At 45.2% G+C, this 17,370-nt stretch overlaps 1 protein-coding gene across 6 annotated transcripts in view; it reads right to left on the bottom strand.

Annotated features, from left to right (window-relative positions):
• PHF10 (PHD finger protein 10) overlaps positions 1-13,018 on the bottom strand; it is a 243,444-nt gene extending 230,426 nt beyond the window's left edge. For 4 of the 6 annotated variants that reach the window (XR_012883215.1, XM_075862734.1, XM_075862732.1 and 1 more), the window contains exons 1-2: positions 12,867-13,018; positions 3,412-3,539 (exon numbers count right to left, since the gene is read on the bottom strand). Coding sequence is in view for 5 of the 6 variants with exons in the window: in XM_075862734.1 (XP_075718849.1) it covers positions 3,412-3,539; positions 12,867-12,941 (203 nt within the window). In the remaining variant the exon portion in view is untranslated. The remainder of the gene's footprint in view (positions 1-3,411; positions 3,540-12,866) is intronic. The other 2 variants (XM_075862731.1, XM_075862735.1) reach the window with 2 other exon arrangements.
• Between the last annotated feature and the right edge of the window lie 4,352 nt (positions 13,019-17,370).

Raw genomic sequence — 17,370 nt, 5'->3', positions numbered from 1 at the left:
AAAATTTCTTATTTTCACAGGAAACAAAATACCCCATTTTGTTGCCCAATTTGTCCTTAGTGCACCAATACCCCATTTGTGGTGATAAACTGCCGTTTGGGCCCATGGCAGGGCTCAGACGGAAAGGATCACCATTTGGCCTCCTGGAGCTTTTCTGGTGCTAAGTTATGTATGAAGAAGCCCCTGAGGTACCAGTACAGTTGAAACCCCCGAGAAGTGACCCCATTTTAAAAACTACACCCATTAAGACAATCATCTAGAGGTGTAGTGAGCATTTTGACCCCACGGGTACTGTGTAAAAGATAATGCGCCGCAGATGGTGCAGAGTGAGATTTGCAATTATATATATATATATATATATATAGCATGTCAGTGTCCGATATAGTGTGCCCAGCATGCGCAACCGGATATCTACACCCCATAAGCTGTAATGTGGGTTCTCCCGGGTACGGGAATACCCTACATGTGGCTGTTATCAGCTGCCTGGGCACACGGCATGGCTCAGAAGGGAAAGATGAGGGGTATAAGCTGTGCAGAGTGCATCAGGGTAAATTAAAAATTAAGGGATGTATGATAAATTCGAAAACAATCTTTCATACAGAGCTCTGGTTTTTCGGGACACGTGTCACATTGGTATATTGTTTCCCTCCTTATCCCCCTCTTTGAGCAGACTCTGCACCTCTTTTGACTTTTTCCCTTCTTGCCAGTTTGGGGAACTTCTCCTGGAAAGTGTTGCCCTGGTACGATGCGTGTGGCCCCGCTTCCAGAAGTACTGGGTGCCCCCTTCTTGGTCCCTAAAGATTAGGTTCTTGATAACCACCTCTTGAAATTCCAGGAAAGTTCCCCTCTGGCCTGCACACCGATGTAGAACGTACGCATTGTACAATGCCATCTGTATAATGTGCACGGCCAGCTTCTTATACCACACCCTCGATTTCCGCATGGCGCTGTTTGGCTTCAGGACTTGATCTGACAAGTCCACCCCTCCCATGTACCTATTGTAGTCCAGGATGCAGTCTGGTTTGGGGGTCTCTGTACTGGTACATGGGTACTGGTGTGGCCATGTATTGTTGTCAATACAAGGACATCTCTCTTGACCTTGTACTTGACACAATAAATTGCTGCTAGATTGTGCCCTGCTCTCACCCCTTCTGAGTGTTTGCCCAAGCAGAGTCTTAGGGAGGCCTCTCAAATTTCTTCTAGCAGTGCCGCATGCCACAGTACTTCTGGAAGCGAGGCACTTGAAGACTGGGACACTGGTATAAAAATTATCCAGATAGAGGTGGTAACCCTGGTCCAGCAGTGGGTGCACCAAATCCCACACAATTTTTGCATTAATTCCCAGTAAGGTGGGGCATTCTGGGGGCTGAATAATGCCGTCCTTCCCTTCATATATCCTGAATTTATATGTATACCATGATGCACTCTCGCACAGCTTATACAACTTCACGCCATACCTTGCCCTCTTACTTGGCAGGTACTGGCAGAATTGAAGCCTCCCTTTAAAATGTACCAGGGATTCATCTATAGAAATACACTTCTCGGGGGTGTATGCTTGGGCAAACCGGGCACTGAAATGGTCTAATAGGGGTCTCAGTTTGTATAAACGGTCAAAACTGGGGTCATCTCGGGGTGGGCACTGCTCATTATCCGTATAATGCAAGAAGCGAAGTACTGCCTCATAACGCATCCTGGACATGGCCATACGGTACATCGGGGTGTGGTATAAGATGTCCGTGCTCCAGTAGGTCCTAATGGATGGCTTTTTCAGAAGCCCCATGTTCAAATGAAGTCCCCAGAACTTGCCCAACTCTGCTGCATCTACAGGGGTCCACCTGTGGGATTGGGCATAAAATGATGTGGGGTTCTTTGTTATATACTGTTGGGCATATAAATTAGTCTGGGAGACCATTAGTTCTATAAAGTCATCAGTGAAGAAGAACTTGAAAAAGTCCATCTCACTGAGCCCTGCCATGTTAAATTTTATCCCTGAGCTGCCCGTGTACTCTGGGATTTGGGGCTCATAAATGTCTGGTGTGGGGGTCCAAATGGGGTCACTTCGCTCGGGGGCTTGAGCTGCGGCGGGGTCATTTCGCTCGGGGCTTCAACTGCAGTGGTGGTCCTGGGGCGTCTCCTAGGGGGTTCCTCTTCTTCATCACTGGATGAGGAGGTGGATAAATAAAACAGAGTCTCACCATCCGACGACTGTGTCGGAGGCAAGAAATGAATATGCCTCTTCGGCACTAAATGTCCATTGGGACATGTTTGATTCCTTCCCTAAAAGGCTGCTAAACCAGCCAAAAAAAATTTGTTTTTATAGAACCAGTGGGCTTCCCTGACACTAAACCTAACTAGGGCGAGGGTTCCTAAGACTAAACCCAACTAGATTTTATTCGAACTTCCCTGAGACTAAATCTAACTACAACGACTATTCCCTGACACTAAACCTAACTAGATTATTCCGAGCTTCCCTAACACTAAACCTAACTACTGTGACGGGTACCTGACACTAAACCTATCTAGATTATTACGAGCTTCCCTGACGCTAAACCTAACTACGGTGACGGACCCCTAACGCTAGATCTAACTACGGTGGCGGATTACGGACGCTAAATTCCCTGACGCTATACCTAACTACGCTTTTTGACTGTTCCCTGACACTAACTAACCCCAATACTAAACTAACCAGTTAAATTGTCAAAATTGGCTAAACTAACCATTTTTTTTTTATATTTTTATATATTTTTTGTTTTATATGAAGAAAAAAAAAATAATAATCCCCAGGGACCAAGAAATTGGTCCAGAAGACTAAGAAGTGGTGAGTGATAGGAGATCACTGACCAAAAACGTGGGGGGGGGGGAACACAAAGAGGAAGGGCACAGGACTGGGTAGTGGGAAGCAGAAAAAAGTTGTTTTTTAACTTCTTATTTGACTTTTTTTTCACTCTCTCTCTTCTCTCTCTCTCTCACAACCGCTCTGAACGCCTCGCTAACTCCAACAGGGCGTTCAGGGCGGATGTGAGGTCAGGGAGAGGAAGTGAAGCGACTGATCGCCACTATTGGACAGTTGCTCACTAACTGACCAATAGTGGCGATCGTGGAGGCAGGACCATCGCGGCAGGTCCTGGCGTATTGAGCTGTGATAGCCTGCTGTTGGAAACAGCAGCTGTCACAGCTCGTGCACGCGCCGGGGGAAAATGGCGATGCATTTTCCCTGCGACGTAATAGTCCGTCGCTGAGCGCTAACGATACAGTTAGCGCGACGGATTATTATGCCGCTGAACGCGAAGGGGTTAAAAAGGATATCTACTCGAGTTTGCAAATAGGAAGTGAAAAGTCACTGAAGAGGTTAAACCTGAAAAAAAAAAAAAATTTGAAGATTCATGAGTACAAAAGAACAAAACAAATTACCTAAAATCTTGGTTAGAATTTTCACAACGTGGGGAGCTTTCTCCAGATGCATTACGCCTTTTTTTGGTGGGTTGACTTCCATCATTGGAATTTTCCTCTAGATCTCTTCCATCATTTGAATTATCTTCCTGGAAGATGGAAAATTACATACAAAAAAAAAAAAAAGTAAACATACATTGGACAACCTTCAATAATATCAAAATTACAGCTAGATGCAGAAGTGGAATATCAAAACTCTTAAAGGGGTATTCTCAAATCCTCGGGATATGCCATAAACGGCTAATGGGTTTGGGTTCCACGCCTATGTGGAGATCTGAGGATCACATGACTCCCCGTCGCAAAACAGGTAAGGAATGAACAGAGAAGTGGACAAGCCAGTGAGCGGAACGCTCCACTCATTTCTAAGGGAGTTATGGAAATAATCACGCAATTGTGGGACCCGCTTTCCTGTGGATATACCGTAACTGTCTGAGTTGAGAATACCCCTTCAGGACCAAGCTCATTTTGGCCTTCAAGACCAGACCCATTTTTTCAAATCGGACATATTTCACTTTATGTGGTAATAACTCCGGAATGCTTTTACCCATCAAAGCGATTCCGAGATGGTTTTTTCGTGAGACATTGGACTTTATGATAGTGGAAAAATGTGGTAGATAAATTCAATATTTATCAGTGAAAAAACACCAAAATTTTGTGAAAAATTGCAAAAATTAGCATTTTTCTAAATGTAAATGTATCTGCTTGTAAGACAGGCAGTTATACCACACAAAATTTTTGCTAATTAACATCCCCCATAGGTCTACTTTAGATTGGCATCGTTTTTTGAACGTCCTTTTTCTATGACATCACAAGGCTTAGAACTTTAGCAGCAATTTCTCACATTTTCAAGAAAATTTAAAATGCTATTTTTACAGGTGCCAGTTCAGTTGTGAAGCGGCTTTTAGGGCCTTATATATTAGAAACCGCCAAAAAGTCACCCCATTTTAAAATCTTCACCCCTCAAAGTATTCAAAACCGCATTTAGAAAGTTTCTTAACCCTTTAAATGTTTCACAGAAATTAAATCAACGTAGAGGTGAAATTTTCAAATTTCATTTTTTTTTTGCAGAAATTCATTTTTAATCTATTTTTTCTGTAACACAGAAGTTTTTACCAGAGAAACGCAACTCAATATCTATTGCCCAGATTCTGCAGTTCTTAGAAATATCCCACATGTGGCCCGTGTGTGGTAATGGACTGAAGCACAGGCCTCAGAAGCAAAGGAGCACCCAGTGGATTTTGGGCCTCCTTTTTATTAGAATATATTTTAGGCACCATGTCAGGTTTGAAGGGCTCTTTCGGTGCCAAAACAGTGGAAATCCACCAAAAGTGACCCTATTTGGGAAACTACACCCCTTGAGGAATCCATCTAGGGGTGTAGTGAGCATTTTGACCCCGCAGGTTTTTTGCAGAAATTATTGAAAATGGCCCATGAAAATGAAAATCTACATTCTTTCAAAGAAAATGTAGGTTTAGCTAATTTTTTCTAATTTCCACATGGACTAAAGGAGAAAAAGCACCGCAACATTTGTAAAGCAATTTCTCCCGAGTAAAACAATACCCCACATGTGGTAATAAACAGCTGTTTGGACCCACGGCAGGGCTTAAAAGGAAAAGAGCGCCATTTGGCTTTTGGAGCTCAAATTTAGCAGGAATGGTTTGCGGAGGCCATGTCGCATTTGCAAAGCCCCTAAGGGACCAAAACAGTGAAAACGCCAAAAAAGTGACTCCATTGAGAAAACTACACCCCTTGAGGAATCCATCTAGGGGTGTAGTGAGCATTTTGACCCCACAGGTGTTTCATAGATTTTATTAAAATTGGGCAGTGAAAATAAAAAAAATTGTAGCTTTAGCTCAAAATTTTTAATTTTCTCAACAAATAAAAGGAAAAAAAGAACCCCAACATTTGTAAAGCAACTTCTCTGGAGTACGGCAATACCCCACACGTGGTCATAAACTGCTGTTTAGACACACGGCAGGGCTCAGAAGGGAAGGAGCGCCATTTGCTTTTGGTGTACAGATTTTGCTGCATTTGGTTTCTGGTCGCTATGTTGCATTTGCAAAGTCCCTGTGGAACCAAAATAGTGGATCCCCCCCAGAAGTGATTCCATTTTGGAAACAACACCCTCAAGGTATTCACCTAGGGGTGTAGTGAGCATGTTAACCCCACAGGTGTTTTGCAGAAATTCGTGTGCACACGATGTGGGAGAGTGAAAATGGGAATTTTTCCTTAGATACGCCAATATATGGTGCCCGGCTTGTGCCACCATAACAAGACAGCTCTCAATTTTTATGCGGTGTTTCCCGGTTTTAGAAGCACCCTACATGTGGCCCTAATCTTTTGCCTGGACATTCGACAGGGCTCAGGAGTGAAAGAGTACCATGTAAAATTGATGCCTAATTTGGCGACATATAAAGTATTGGTTCACAATTGCAGAGGCTTTGATGTGAAATAAAAGAAACCACTGAGAAGTGACCCCATTTTGGAAACTACACCCCTCAAGGCATTTATTAAGGGGTGTAGTGAGCATTTTCACCCCACGTGTCTTTTCCATAAATGATTGTGCTGCCGAAGGTACAAATTAAAATTTTGCCCTAGATATGCCAATTCATTGTCAAATATGTCGTGGCCAGCTTGTGCCACTGGGGACACACACCTTAAAAATTGTTAAAAGGGTTCTCCCGGGTATGGCGATGCCATATATGTGGACGTAAACAGCTGTTTGGGCATGCTGTAGGGCTCAGATGGGTGGGAGCGCCATTTGGCTTTTGGAGCGTGGAATTTGCTTGGTAATAGTTTTGTTTGGAGTCTTACTGGTGTTTCCGTTTATAATGTGGGGCATATGTTAGCTCGGCAGAGTACATCGGGGCATAGTCAGGTGGTATAATAATAAGGTAAAAAAATAAAATAATCCATAGATTTGTGTTACGCTGTGATCGATCCTTTCTGCACAGGCAGGTGTCGCACTGATAACTGGCGTCCTTCCTTATCCCGCACTCCGCACCTTTGCAGTTTGGGGAATTTTGCCGGGAAAGTGTATCCCTGGTATAATACGGACGCCCTCGCTTCCAGCGGATATGGTTGGGCCCTCCCCTTCCTAGTTCCCTAATTTTAGTGCCTTGATACATCGCCTTTTGAAACAGAAGAAATGTTCCCCTCGGGCCGGCACAACCGGATATTTTTCTTTCCTGACTTATTGGAGCCTTAACTTATTTTATTTTTTCATAGACGTAGTGGTATGAGGGCTGTTTTTTTACGGGACGAGCTGTAGCTTTTATTGGTACCATTTTGGGGTACATGCAACTTCTTGATCACTTGTTATCCTTTTTTTGGGAGGCAAGGTGACAAAAAAACAGCAATTCTGCCATAGTTTTTTTTTTTTATATATACAGCGTTCACCATGCGTTATAAACTACATGTTACCTTTATTCTGCGGGTCAGTACGATTCCGTCGATACCAAATTTATACCACTTTTTTGTAACTTTTTGCACAATAAAATTACTTTTGGAAAGAGAATGTAATTTTTCTGTCGCCAAGTTGTGAGAGCCATAACTTTTAAATTTTTTCGTCGATGGAGCTGTGTGAGGGTTTGTTTTTTGCGAGACGAGGTATAGATTTTATAGGTCCCATTTTTGGATACATGCGACTATTTGATCACTTTTTATTTCAATTTTTGGAAGACGGTGACCAAAAAAACAGTAATTATGGCAGTGTTTTTAAGATTTTTTTTTTACGGCGTTCACTGCGCTGGATAAATAACATCATATTTTTATAGTTTAGGTCGTTATGGTCCCAGCGATACCAAATATGTATGGCTTTATTATTTTTTTCAATAATAAATGACTTGATAAGGGAAAAAGGGCGATTGTGTTTTATTTTATTACTTGAAACTTTTATTGTATGTTTTAAAGGGCGCTGCTGCGTGGCTGGATTAAATAATCAGGCATGAGGAAGACACTGGTTCAGTGTTGAAACGCGTAGCCCTTCATGTGTTCAATAAATATTTGTTTATATATTTCCTACCACTACTGATTATTTAATCCAGCCACACAGCAGCGCCCTATAGGATCCTCTCTTTTTTTCATTTTCCCCATGTGTTCTAATTAGCGGTGACCGGTTGTTTCACCGGCTCGGATCCTGGCAGCAGCACTAGTGGATTTACCTATTGCCTTTACCAACCTCCACGTGGTGAGCATATTAACTACGTTCTCTACTCTTTTTTTGTCCTGCACTATGTGGCGCCGTGCTTTTTGCTTCTTTATTTAATTGTATGTTTTACAACTTTTATTTTTACTTTTTTTACACTTTTTTTAGTCCCACTAGGGAACTTGAAGGTCCAACTGTTTGTTTGATGTTCTAATACATTGCACTACCTAAGTAGTGCAATGTATTGGAACTGTCAGTTGTTCACTGACAGCAAGCCGATCAGGCTCCGCCTCTGGGCGGGGCCTAATCAGCTTACGTAATGGCAGACAGGAGTCCATTGTTAGGGCTCCTGTTGCCATAGTAGCAGTCGCCAGCCTTGCCATCGCGTGGCAAGGCTGCCGATTTGCTACAAACCTCTAGGATGCAGCAATCACAATGGATCGCTGCATCGTAGGGGTTAATGCCAGGAATCGGAGCTAGCTCCGGTTCCTGGCGATAGATCGGTGTGTCCGCTGTAACATACAGCGGACACCCACTGCTGATGACGCCGGCTCAGCTTCTGAGCCGGAAGCTGAGCCGGCGCCATCTTGCCGATGGTACCGGATGCCTCCGGGGCGCCGCCGACGACGGGGCATAGGAGGATTCCGTTACTGGTGGACCGGGAGGCAAGTATAAGCCCTCCGATCGCTATTGCAGCCACCGGCAAACCAGCGATCACGTTGCTGGGGTGCCGGTGGCTATAAACTCCTCACATGCTGCGATCTCTATTGAACGCAGCATGTGAGGGGTTAATCGGCCGGATCGGATGCTAGTTCCGGTCCTGGCCGATACCTCAGGGTGACAGCTGTAACATACAGCTGTCACCCGGCGGTGATGTCGCTGGCTCAGCTCCTGAGCCAGCTTCATCTCCATCACGTACAGTTACGTGAAAAGGCGGTAAGACATCAGCTTTAATCACGTAACTGTACGTGATTGGGCGGGAAGGGGTTAAAAAGGGCTTGTTACAAAAAGACAGCCCTTTATCAGAAGCCATCAGCTAACCCTCAAACGTTTCGATACCGTTATTTCATGAATTTCGATACTAAGCTGTGCAGCTGCACAGCTAAGTATAGTAACACATGAATGTATGAGAGCAGGGCTGCAGCTGTGTAATACAGCCAGTGCCCGCTCCTGAGTCCTGACATGTGCTCGTGGTCAGTATGATGTGATGAGACCAGCTCTGCACGAATGAGTGCCGGCACTGAAGACAGAACATGGCGGGCACACTGCAAATCACCCCCATGTTCTGTGTTCAGTGCCTGCACCGCCGCTCATTAGTTCAGCGCTAGTCGCATCACCTCATACTGACAGCGTGCGCACTTATTGTCAGGAGCGGGGCAATGACTGTATTAAACAGCCGCAGCCCGGCTCTAACGGCGGAGATGAGAGAAACCTCTCATCTCTGACCGCTATTCCCCTGAATGCTGCAATCAAAGCTGACCGCAGCATTGGGATGCCCCATGGATGGCGTGACAGGGAATCCCTGTGATGCGATTGAGGGTCATACCATATATGGGCAGACAACCCAGGGTCCATTGAAGGACCCCAGGGCCGTATTTCCTGTTAGGGCGTACTTAGGTATGTCCTAACAACTGCCTGTGTACTATCCGTCCACAGGCTAATGTACTGGCATATAGATATATGCCAGTACAATAAAGCTTTTTAAAAATAACAAAGTAATGTTAAAGAAATAAAAAACACATACACACATTTTTTACAATAAACATTAAAATAAGTCTCAATACATAAAATATACACATTCGGTATTGGCGCGGCCGTAATAACCTGAACAACAAATTTTTGGCGTCATTTAGGTGTATGCTGTAAAAAAAAAAAAAAAAAAAAGGGCTTTCTTTCACTTATTAACACAAGGTGCGATGAATTTTAAATGTAACTCACATTAAGGCCTCATTTACACGAACGTAATATACGCGCGTGCTTTGCACGCATGTCGTACGCACCTATATTAGTCAATGGGGCAGTTTAGACGATGCGTGAATTACGCTCAGCGCGTGTGCGCAGAAAAAAAAACTCACGACATGTTCTATAATCGGGCGTTTTTCGCGCACTCACGCACCCATTGAAGTCAATGGGTGCGTGAAAACCACGCATGCCGCACGGAAGCACTTCCGTGCGAACTGCGTGATTCGCGCAAGAGCTGTCAAACTCCTGAATGTAAACAGAAAAGCACCACGTGCTTTTCTGTTTACAAACATCCAAACGGAGTGTCAAATTCGAGATGAGCGCACCGAACTTCCCCGGGTTCGGCCAAACTCGTTTTGACCGAAACCGGTAAAAAAATGTTCGGGTACGCGACGTCAGGAGACAGTCACTGTCCACGGTGCTGAAAGCGTTAAACTGGTTCAGCACCATGGACAGTGACTTCCGCTCCGAAAATCCATGAACCTGTAAAAAAAAAAAGACGTTCTGACTTACCGATAACTCCGGTCCGACCTCCCGGGATGGCAGTTCAGTCCAAGTGACAGCTGCAGCCAATCACAGGCCAAGCACAGGCTGCAGCGGTCTCATGGACTGCGGCGTCATCCTGGGAGGTGGGGCCGGATGACAAGAGAGGGACGCGTCACCAAGGCAACGGCCGGGAGCCCGGACTGGGGGAAGCAGGAAGTTCTTGGTAAGTATGAAAGTCTTTTTTTATTCACAGGTTGGTGTATATTGTGTTTGGCATTCACTGTCGAGGGTGCTGAAAGAGTTACTGCCGATCAGTTAGCTCTTTCAGCACCTTGGACAGTGACGGGCGTCGACTAGCCTCATCTCTATGATGGCGGCTGCGCGAAAATCACGCAGCCGCGCATCATACACGGATGACACACGGAGCTGCCAAGTGCCTTTTGCGCGCGCAAAATGCAGCGTTTTTTGCGCGCGCAAAACGCACACGCTCGTGTAAATGAGGCCTAATAGTAATTAACCCCATCATGTACCTTACACATTAACCCATTATGACTGAGAAACATGATGGGGTTAATTATTATTAATGTGAGGCACATTCAAAATTAATCACACCTCGCGCCTCACATCAGAAAATGGAAGAACTTTTTTTTTATTACTGTTGGCAAAGTATCGTTTGGTATAAAAGAATAACAATACTACACAGAGTATCGGAATCGAAGTCCAAATTCTGGTATCGTAACAACCCTACAATGGTATCTGCGTCCTTGGGGCGCAGATGCTATTGAACACTATGACAGAGCAGGGAGGTATCTCCCTGCTCTGCCATAGGCTACTGCAACAGCGGCGAAGCTCTAGGGGTCGCAACGGTCGCAATTGTGATTGGGCCCCTAAGCATGAGGGTCCCGCAGGGTTCCCCGTAGCCATACAGCGCTGGCCGCGCTTGTCCCTCTTCCTGAATGCTGGAGCAACAGATCCCTGGTCGAGCATTCACTCTGCCACGAGTGGCTCGGCACAGGCAGGCGCGATGTAGTGACGTCATCGTGCCTGTCTGCGCCGAGTCACTAACAGCACAGACCAGAGAAGGATCCTCCACCCATCGTGGGAACGGGGATAGGGAAGTAATTATGTTATTCTTTTTCTATTAGGCACGATGGGGCATTATACTTGGTAGGGAAGGGGGGCCGATATGGTGGCAGCTATAGGAGCATTATACTATATGGGGAGCCTATTACTATATGGGGCTATAAACTGTGGGGACAGCTACGGGGGGCATTATACTGTGGGGACAGCTACGGGGGGCATTATACTGTGGGGACAGCTACGGGGGGCATTATACTGTGGGGACAGCTACGGGGGGCATTATACTGTGGGGACAGCTACGGGGGGCATTATACTGTGGGGACAGCTACGGAGGGCATTATACTGTGGGGACAGCTACGGGGGGCATTATACTGTGGGGACAGCTACGGGGGGCATTATACTGTGGGGACAGCTACGGGGGGCATTATACTGTGGGGACAGCTACGGGGGGCATTATACTGTGGGGACAGCTACGGGGGGCATTATACTGTGGGGACAGCTACGGGGGGCATTATACTGTGGGGACAGCTACGGGGGGCATTATACTGTGGGGACAGCTACGGAGGGCATTATACTGTGGGGACAGCTACGGAGGGCATTATACTGTGGTGGCTGCTACGGAGGGCATTATACTGTGGTGGCTGCTACGGGGGGCAATGTACTGTGGTGGCTGCTATGGGAGCAATGTACTGTGGTGGCTGCTATGGGGGCAATGTACTGTGGGGGCAGCTATAGGAGGCATTGCACTATGTGGGGCAGCTATGGGGAACATTACACTATGGGGCATTGTGCTGCACGGTCCGGTCTACGGGGGAGCCGTATGGCCCCGGTCTACAGGGGGGGGGGGGGAGCCGTATGGCCCCGGTCTACAGGGAGGGGGGGGGAGCCGTATGGCCCCGGTCTACAGGGAGGGGGGGGAGCCGTATGGCCCCGGTCTACAGGGAGGGGGGGAGCCGTATGGCCCCGGTCTACAGGGAGGGGGGGAGCCGTATGGCCCCGGTCTACAGGGAGGGGGGGAGCCGTATGGCCCCGGTCTACAGGGGGGGGGGGAGCCGTATGGCCCCGGTCTACAGGGAGGGGGGGAGCCGTATGGCCCCGGTCTACAGGGAGGGGGGGAGCCGTATGGCCCCGGTCTACAGGGAGGGGGGGGCCGTATGGCACGGTCTACAGGGGGGGGCAGTATGGCACGGTCTACAGGGGGGGGCAGTATGGCACGGTCTACAGGGGGGGGCCGTATGGCACGGTCTACAGGGGGGTGCCGTATGGTCTACAGGGGGGGGGGGAATCTACATGGGCGGGCTGTGTGTGGCACCCGGGGGAGGGGGCCCCAGTCAGAAGTATGCTATGGGGCCCAGTGTTCCCTGGTTACATCCCAGCATCCGCTCTCCACCTTTTTGCCATAACTATTTATATTATCTAATGATATGTTAAATATCTTACCACCACAAGACTGCCATACTATTCCATACATGATGGTGAACTCGAAGCAAAAGACAAGATAAGCAGTTATAATTAAAAGGGGTATTTTAAAAAAAAAAAGCAAAAGAGAACAAAAATAACATTTCATAAAGAAACCCCCAGCATCTTTATCTCAGTCTGTGTAAGGTCGCCCTGTATGCGAGTGTACATCAAACTACAATTGCATCTGGAAAGCCCTGTGCGCGATAACCTGATGAGAACACGCACTCTGGCCCAGTATTAACACGATACATATTCTACATGAAGACGCGAAGCATCTCACCTTAAGGGAAGGCGCTACAGGGGTGGCTGGATCACTGTCGCACGGAGGCCTCGACGGTGATATGACGGCAGCCATGATGAACCGTTCGGCAGGAGAACCAACAGCACCGCCCCGAGGGTTTTTCCACACCCACCATTGCAGCGACTCCGCCCCTCAACCTACCCTAAACGCCCAAAGAACAACCCTCCGCCTCACTACAATTGATGCTCACGTGAACTGTTTCCTATATTATGTGACGACGTCAAAGCGGTTTCGCGCCCACTGTTCAGGCACCGCTCGTGCCTGAATGGATGACTGTTGTTGTAAATTGTAACAAAACCTAAGGCAACGAGTATTTTTGTCTTGAAAATATTAATAAGTGGTCTATATGGCTTTTTCCCCCAAATGTGTGCCATCTTAGTTTCTTTCTCCTAATTTACCTTTTTTTTTTAGTAGCACAATTTCGTTTTTCGGAAGTGCATAAACTATTAACTACAGTATGTTATGTATTGGTAGCACTTTTTCCTTTATAATATATATATTGTATTCTTGGAGGATCATGGGATTGCAAAACTATCTAAAAGTCTAATCAAAAGTGTATAACAGCAATTATTACAGTGCATCTGTGTTTTTCAAGGGTACTTTTCCTGCCTGGTAATGATCGCCAATTGACAATAATAAACATGTACAGTATATTGAAAGTCTTTCGCTTCATTTACATGACGCAATGATCGTGATTATGGGGACGAACAATCGAATGTTTGACAAACTTCTGACATGTCATAGTGACATGTCAGAAGTTTGGATTGGTGGGGGTCTGAGCACTGAGACCCCCACCAATCGCTAGAATGAAGCAGCTGAAGCACTCGTGTGAGCGCTCAGTCGCTTCATGTCTGTTCGTCTTTTTCCGTAAATAAATGTATCGGTGTACGGATTCAATAGAAAGTCTTATGAGCCCGTACTCCGATACATCGGCTTTCCGAAAAAAGCCGAACAGACACGAAGCAGCTGAGCGGTCACGCGAGATCTTCAACTGCTTCGCTCTAGCTATTGGTGGGTGTTATCAGTGGTCAGACCCCCACCAATCCAAACTACTGACATGTCACTATGACATGTCAGAAGTTTGTCAAACGTTTAGCTACACTTACCACAATTCGTCCCCATACAGTTTGCTTTTAGTTAGAAGCACACTCCCGTTTACACAGAAAGTGTGCTGCCCGTGTAGGCCATAATATTTTCGGCTAGCATAAAGTATGCGATCAGCCGATAAAACAAAAAAGTGCGGCCACGTTTACATGGGGCAATGATCTGTAACGAGCATTCATACAAATGCATACGTCCTAACTTTAACCCCTTGAGGACCAAGCTCATTTTGGCCTTCCGGACCAGACCCATTTTTTCAAATCTGACATGTGTAACTTTATGTGGTAATAACTTGGGAATGCTTTTACCTATCCAAGCTATTCTGAGACTGTTTTCTCGTGACTTATTGTACTTTATTATAGTGGAAAAATTTGGTCGATAAATTCAATATTTCTTAGTGAAAAACACCAAAATTTAGTGAAAAATTGCAAAAATTAGCATTTTTCTAAATTTAAATGTATTTGCCTGTAAGACAGAACATCCCCTATATGTCTACTTTAGATTGGCATCGTTTTTTGAACATCCTCATCTTTTTCTAGGATATTACAAGGCTTAGAACTTTAGCAGTTATTTCTCACATTTTCAAGAAAATTTCAAAAGGCTATTTTTACAGGGGCCAGTTCAGTTGTGAAGTGGCTTTGAGGGCCTTATATATTAGAAACCCCCAAAAAGTCACCCCATTTTAAAAACTTCACCCCTCAAAGTATTCAAAATAGCATTTAGAAAAATTCTTAATCCTTTAGACGTTTCACAGAAATTAAAGCAACGTAGAGGTGAAATTTTCAAATTTCATTTTTTTTTGCAGAAATTTATTTTTTGATCTATTTTTTTTGTAATACAGAAAGTTTTACCAGAGAAATGCAACTCAATATTTATTGTCCAGATTCTGCAGTTTTTAGAAATATCCCACATGTGGCCCTATTGTGTTAATGGACTGAAGCACCGGCCTCAGAAGCAAAGGAGGACCTAGAGGATCTTGGGGCCTTCTTTTTATTAGAAAATATTTTAGGCACCATGTCAGGTTTGAAGCGCTCTTGCGGTGCCAAAACAGTGGAAATCCCCCAAAAGTGACCACATTTGGGAAACTACAACCCTTGAGGAAATTATCTAAGGGTATAGTGAGCATTTTGACTCCGCAGGTTTTTTGCAGAAATTATTGAAAGTGGGCCGTGAAAATGAAAATTACATTCTTTCAAAGAAAATTTAGGTTTAGCTAATTTTTCTAATTTCCAAAAGGACTAAAGGAGAAAAAGCACTGCACCATTTGTAAAGCAATTTCTCCCGAGTAAAACAATACCACACATGTGGTCATAAACGGCTGTTTGGACCCACGGCAGGGCTTAGAAGGGAAAGAGCGCCATTTGGCTTATGGAGCTCAAATTTGCAAAGCCCCTAAGGGACCAAAACAGTGAAAACGCCAAAAAAGTGACTCCATTCAGGAAACTACACCCCTTCAAGAATCCATCTAGGGGTGTAGTAAGCATTTTGACCCCACAGGTGTTTCAAAGAATTGGGCAGTGAAAATAAAAAAAATCCCTTTTCTTCAATAAGACGTAGATTTAGCTCAAGATTTTTCATTTTCTCAACAAATAAAGGAAAAAAAAGAACCCCCAACACTTGTAAAGCAATTTCCCCCGAGTACGGCAATACCCCATATGTGGTCATAAACTGCTGTTTGGGCACACAGTAGGGCTCAGAAGGAAAGGAGCACCATTTGCTTTTGGAGTACAGATTTTGCTGAATTGGTTTCTGGGCGCTATGTCGCATTTGCAAAGTCCCTATGGGACCAAAACAGTGGATCCCCCCCAGAAGTGATCCCATTTTGGAAACAACACCCCTCAAGGTATTCATCTACGGGTGCAGTGAGCATGTTAACCCCGCAGGTGTTTGCCAGAAATTAGTGTGCAATTGATGTTGCAGAGTGAAAATGGGATTTTTTTTCCATAGATATGCCAATATGTGGTGCCCAGCTTGTGCCACCATAACAAGACAGCTCTCTAATTATTATGCTGTGTTTCCCGGTTTTAGAAACACCCTACATGTGACCCTAATCTTTTGCCTGGACATTCGACCAAGCTCAGGAGTGAAAGAGCACCATGTGAAATGGAGGCCTAATTTGGCGACTTACACAGTATTGGTTCACAGTTGCAGAGGCTCTGATGTGAAATAAAAAAAAACCCTGACAAGTGACCCCATTTTGGAAACTGCACCCCTCAAGGCATTTATTAAGGGGTGTAGTGAGCATTTTCACCCCACAGGTCTTTTCCATAAATGATTGCGCTGCGGAAGGTGGAAATTAAAATTTTTGCCTAGATATGCCAATTCAGTGGCAAATATGTAGTGCCCAGCTTGTGCCATTGGGGACACACACATCAAAAAAATGTTAAAAGGGTTTTCCCGGGTATGGCATATATGTGGAAGTAAACAGCTGTTTGGGCACATTGTAGGGCTCAGAAGAGAGGGAGCGCCATTTGGATTTTGGAGCGTGGATTTTGCTTGGTAATAGTTTTGTTTGGAGTCTTACTGGTGTTTCTGTTTATAATGTAGGGCATATGTGAGCTGGACAGAGTACATCAGGGGCATAGTCAGGTGGTATAATAATAAGGTAAAAAAATAATTTAAAAAAATCTATAGATGTGTGTTACGCTGTGACACAATCCTTTCTGCACAGGCCGGTGTCACACTGATAAATGTCCTTCCTTATCCCCCTTTTGGTCCAGACTCCGCACCTTTTGAGTTTGAGGTATTTTGCTGGGAAGTGTTGTCCTTGTATAATACAGGAACCCTCGCTTCCAGCAGGTATGTTTGGGCCCTCCCCTTCCTGGTTCCCTAATTTTAGTGCCTTGATAATTCACCTCCTGAAACAGAAGAAATGTTCCCCTCGGGCTGCACAACTGGATATTTTTCTTTCCTGACTTATTGGAGCCTTAACTTAATTTTCAAGTATCACAAAGAGGGACCATTTTTTTCTTTTAAGCCACGCCTCAAATCCCACCCAATCTCCGCCGATACACACCAGATTCAGCTCACACAGTATCATGCTCCCATAGTGCCCACCTGTCAGGATTCTGTTGTTATACTGCAAAATTACCACTAGTGGCCGCTGTTTTACACTTTGAAGAATTGTGCTGCACTTTTACTCCTTACCACTGGAGGCTGCTGTTTTGCCCTTAAACTTGCCCTTAACCAAGATGGCAAATGTTGCATCGTGTGGAACCACCTTGTTTCCTGTTTGGGCCTACATCAGACCACATGGAATACCAAACAGTGCTTGAGTATTGTGACTTGTTCCAGTCTCCTGCTCCTGAGAACTGTCTTTGCCAGACTGTTCCTACTTCCTTGCTATCTACTTCTACTCGTGTTCCACCCTTCCACGCACTGT

This window comes from Rhinoderma darwinii, chromosome 4, assembly GCF_050947455.1.
Source record: "Rhinoderma darwinii isolate aRhiDar2 chromosome 4, aRhiDar2.hap1, whole genome shotgun sequence".
Lineage (NCBI taxonomy): Eukaryota > Metazoa > Chordata > Amphibia > Anura > Rhinodermatidae > Rhinoderma > Rhinoderma darwinii.
The sequence above is the reverse complement of the archived record's forward strand: the minus strand, read 5'-3'. Positions and strand labels throughout refer to the sequence as shown.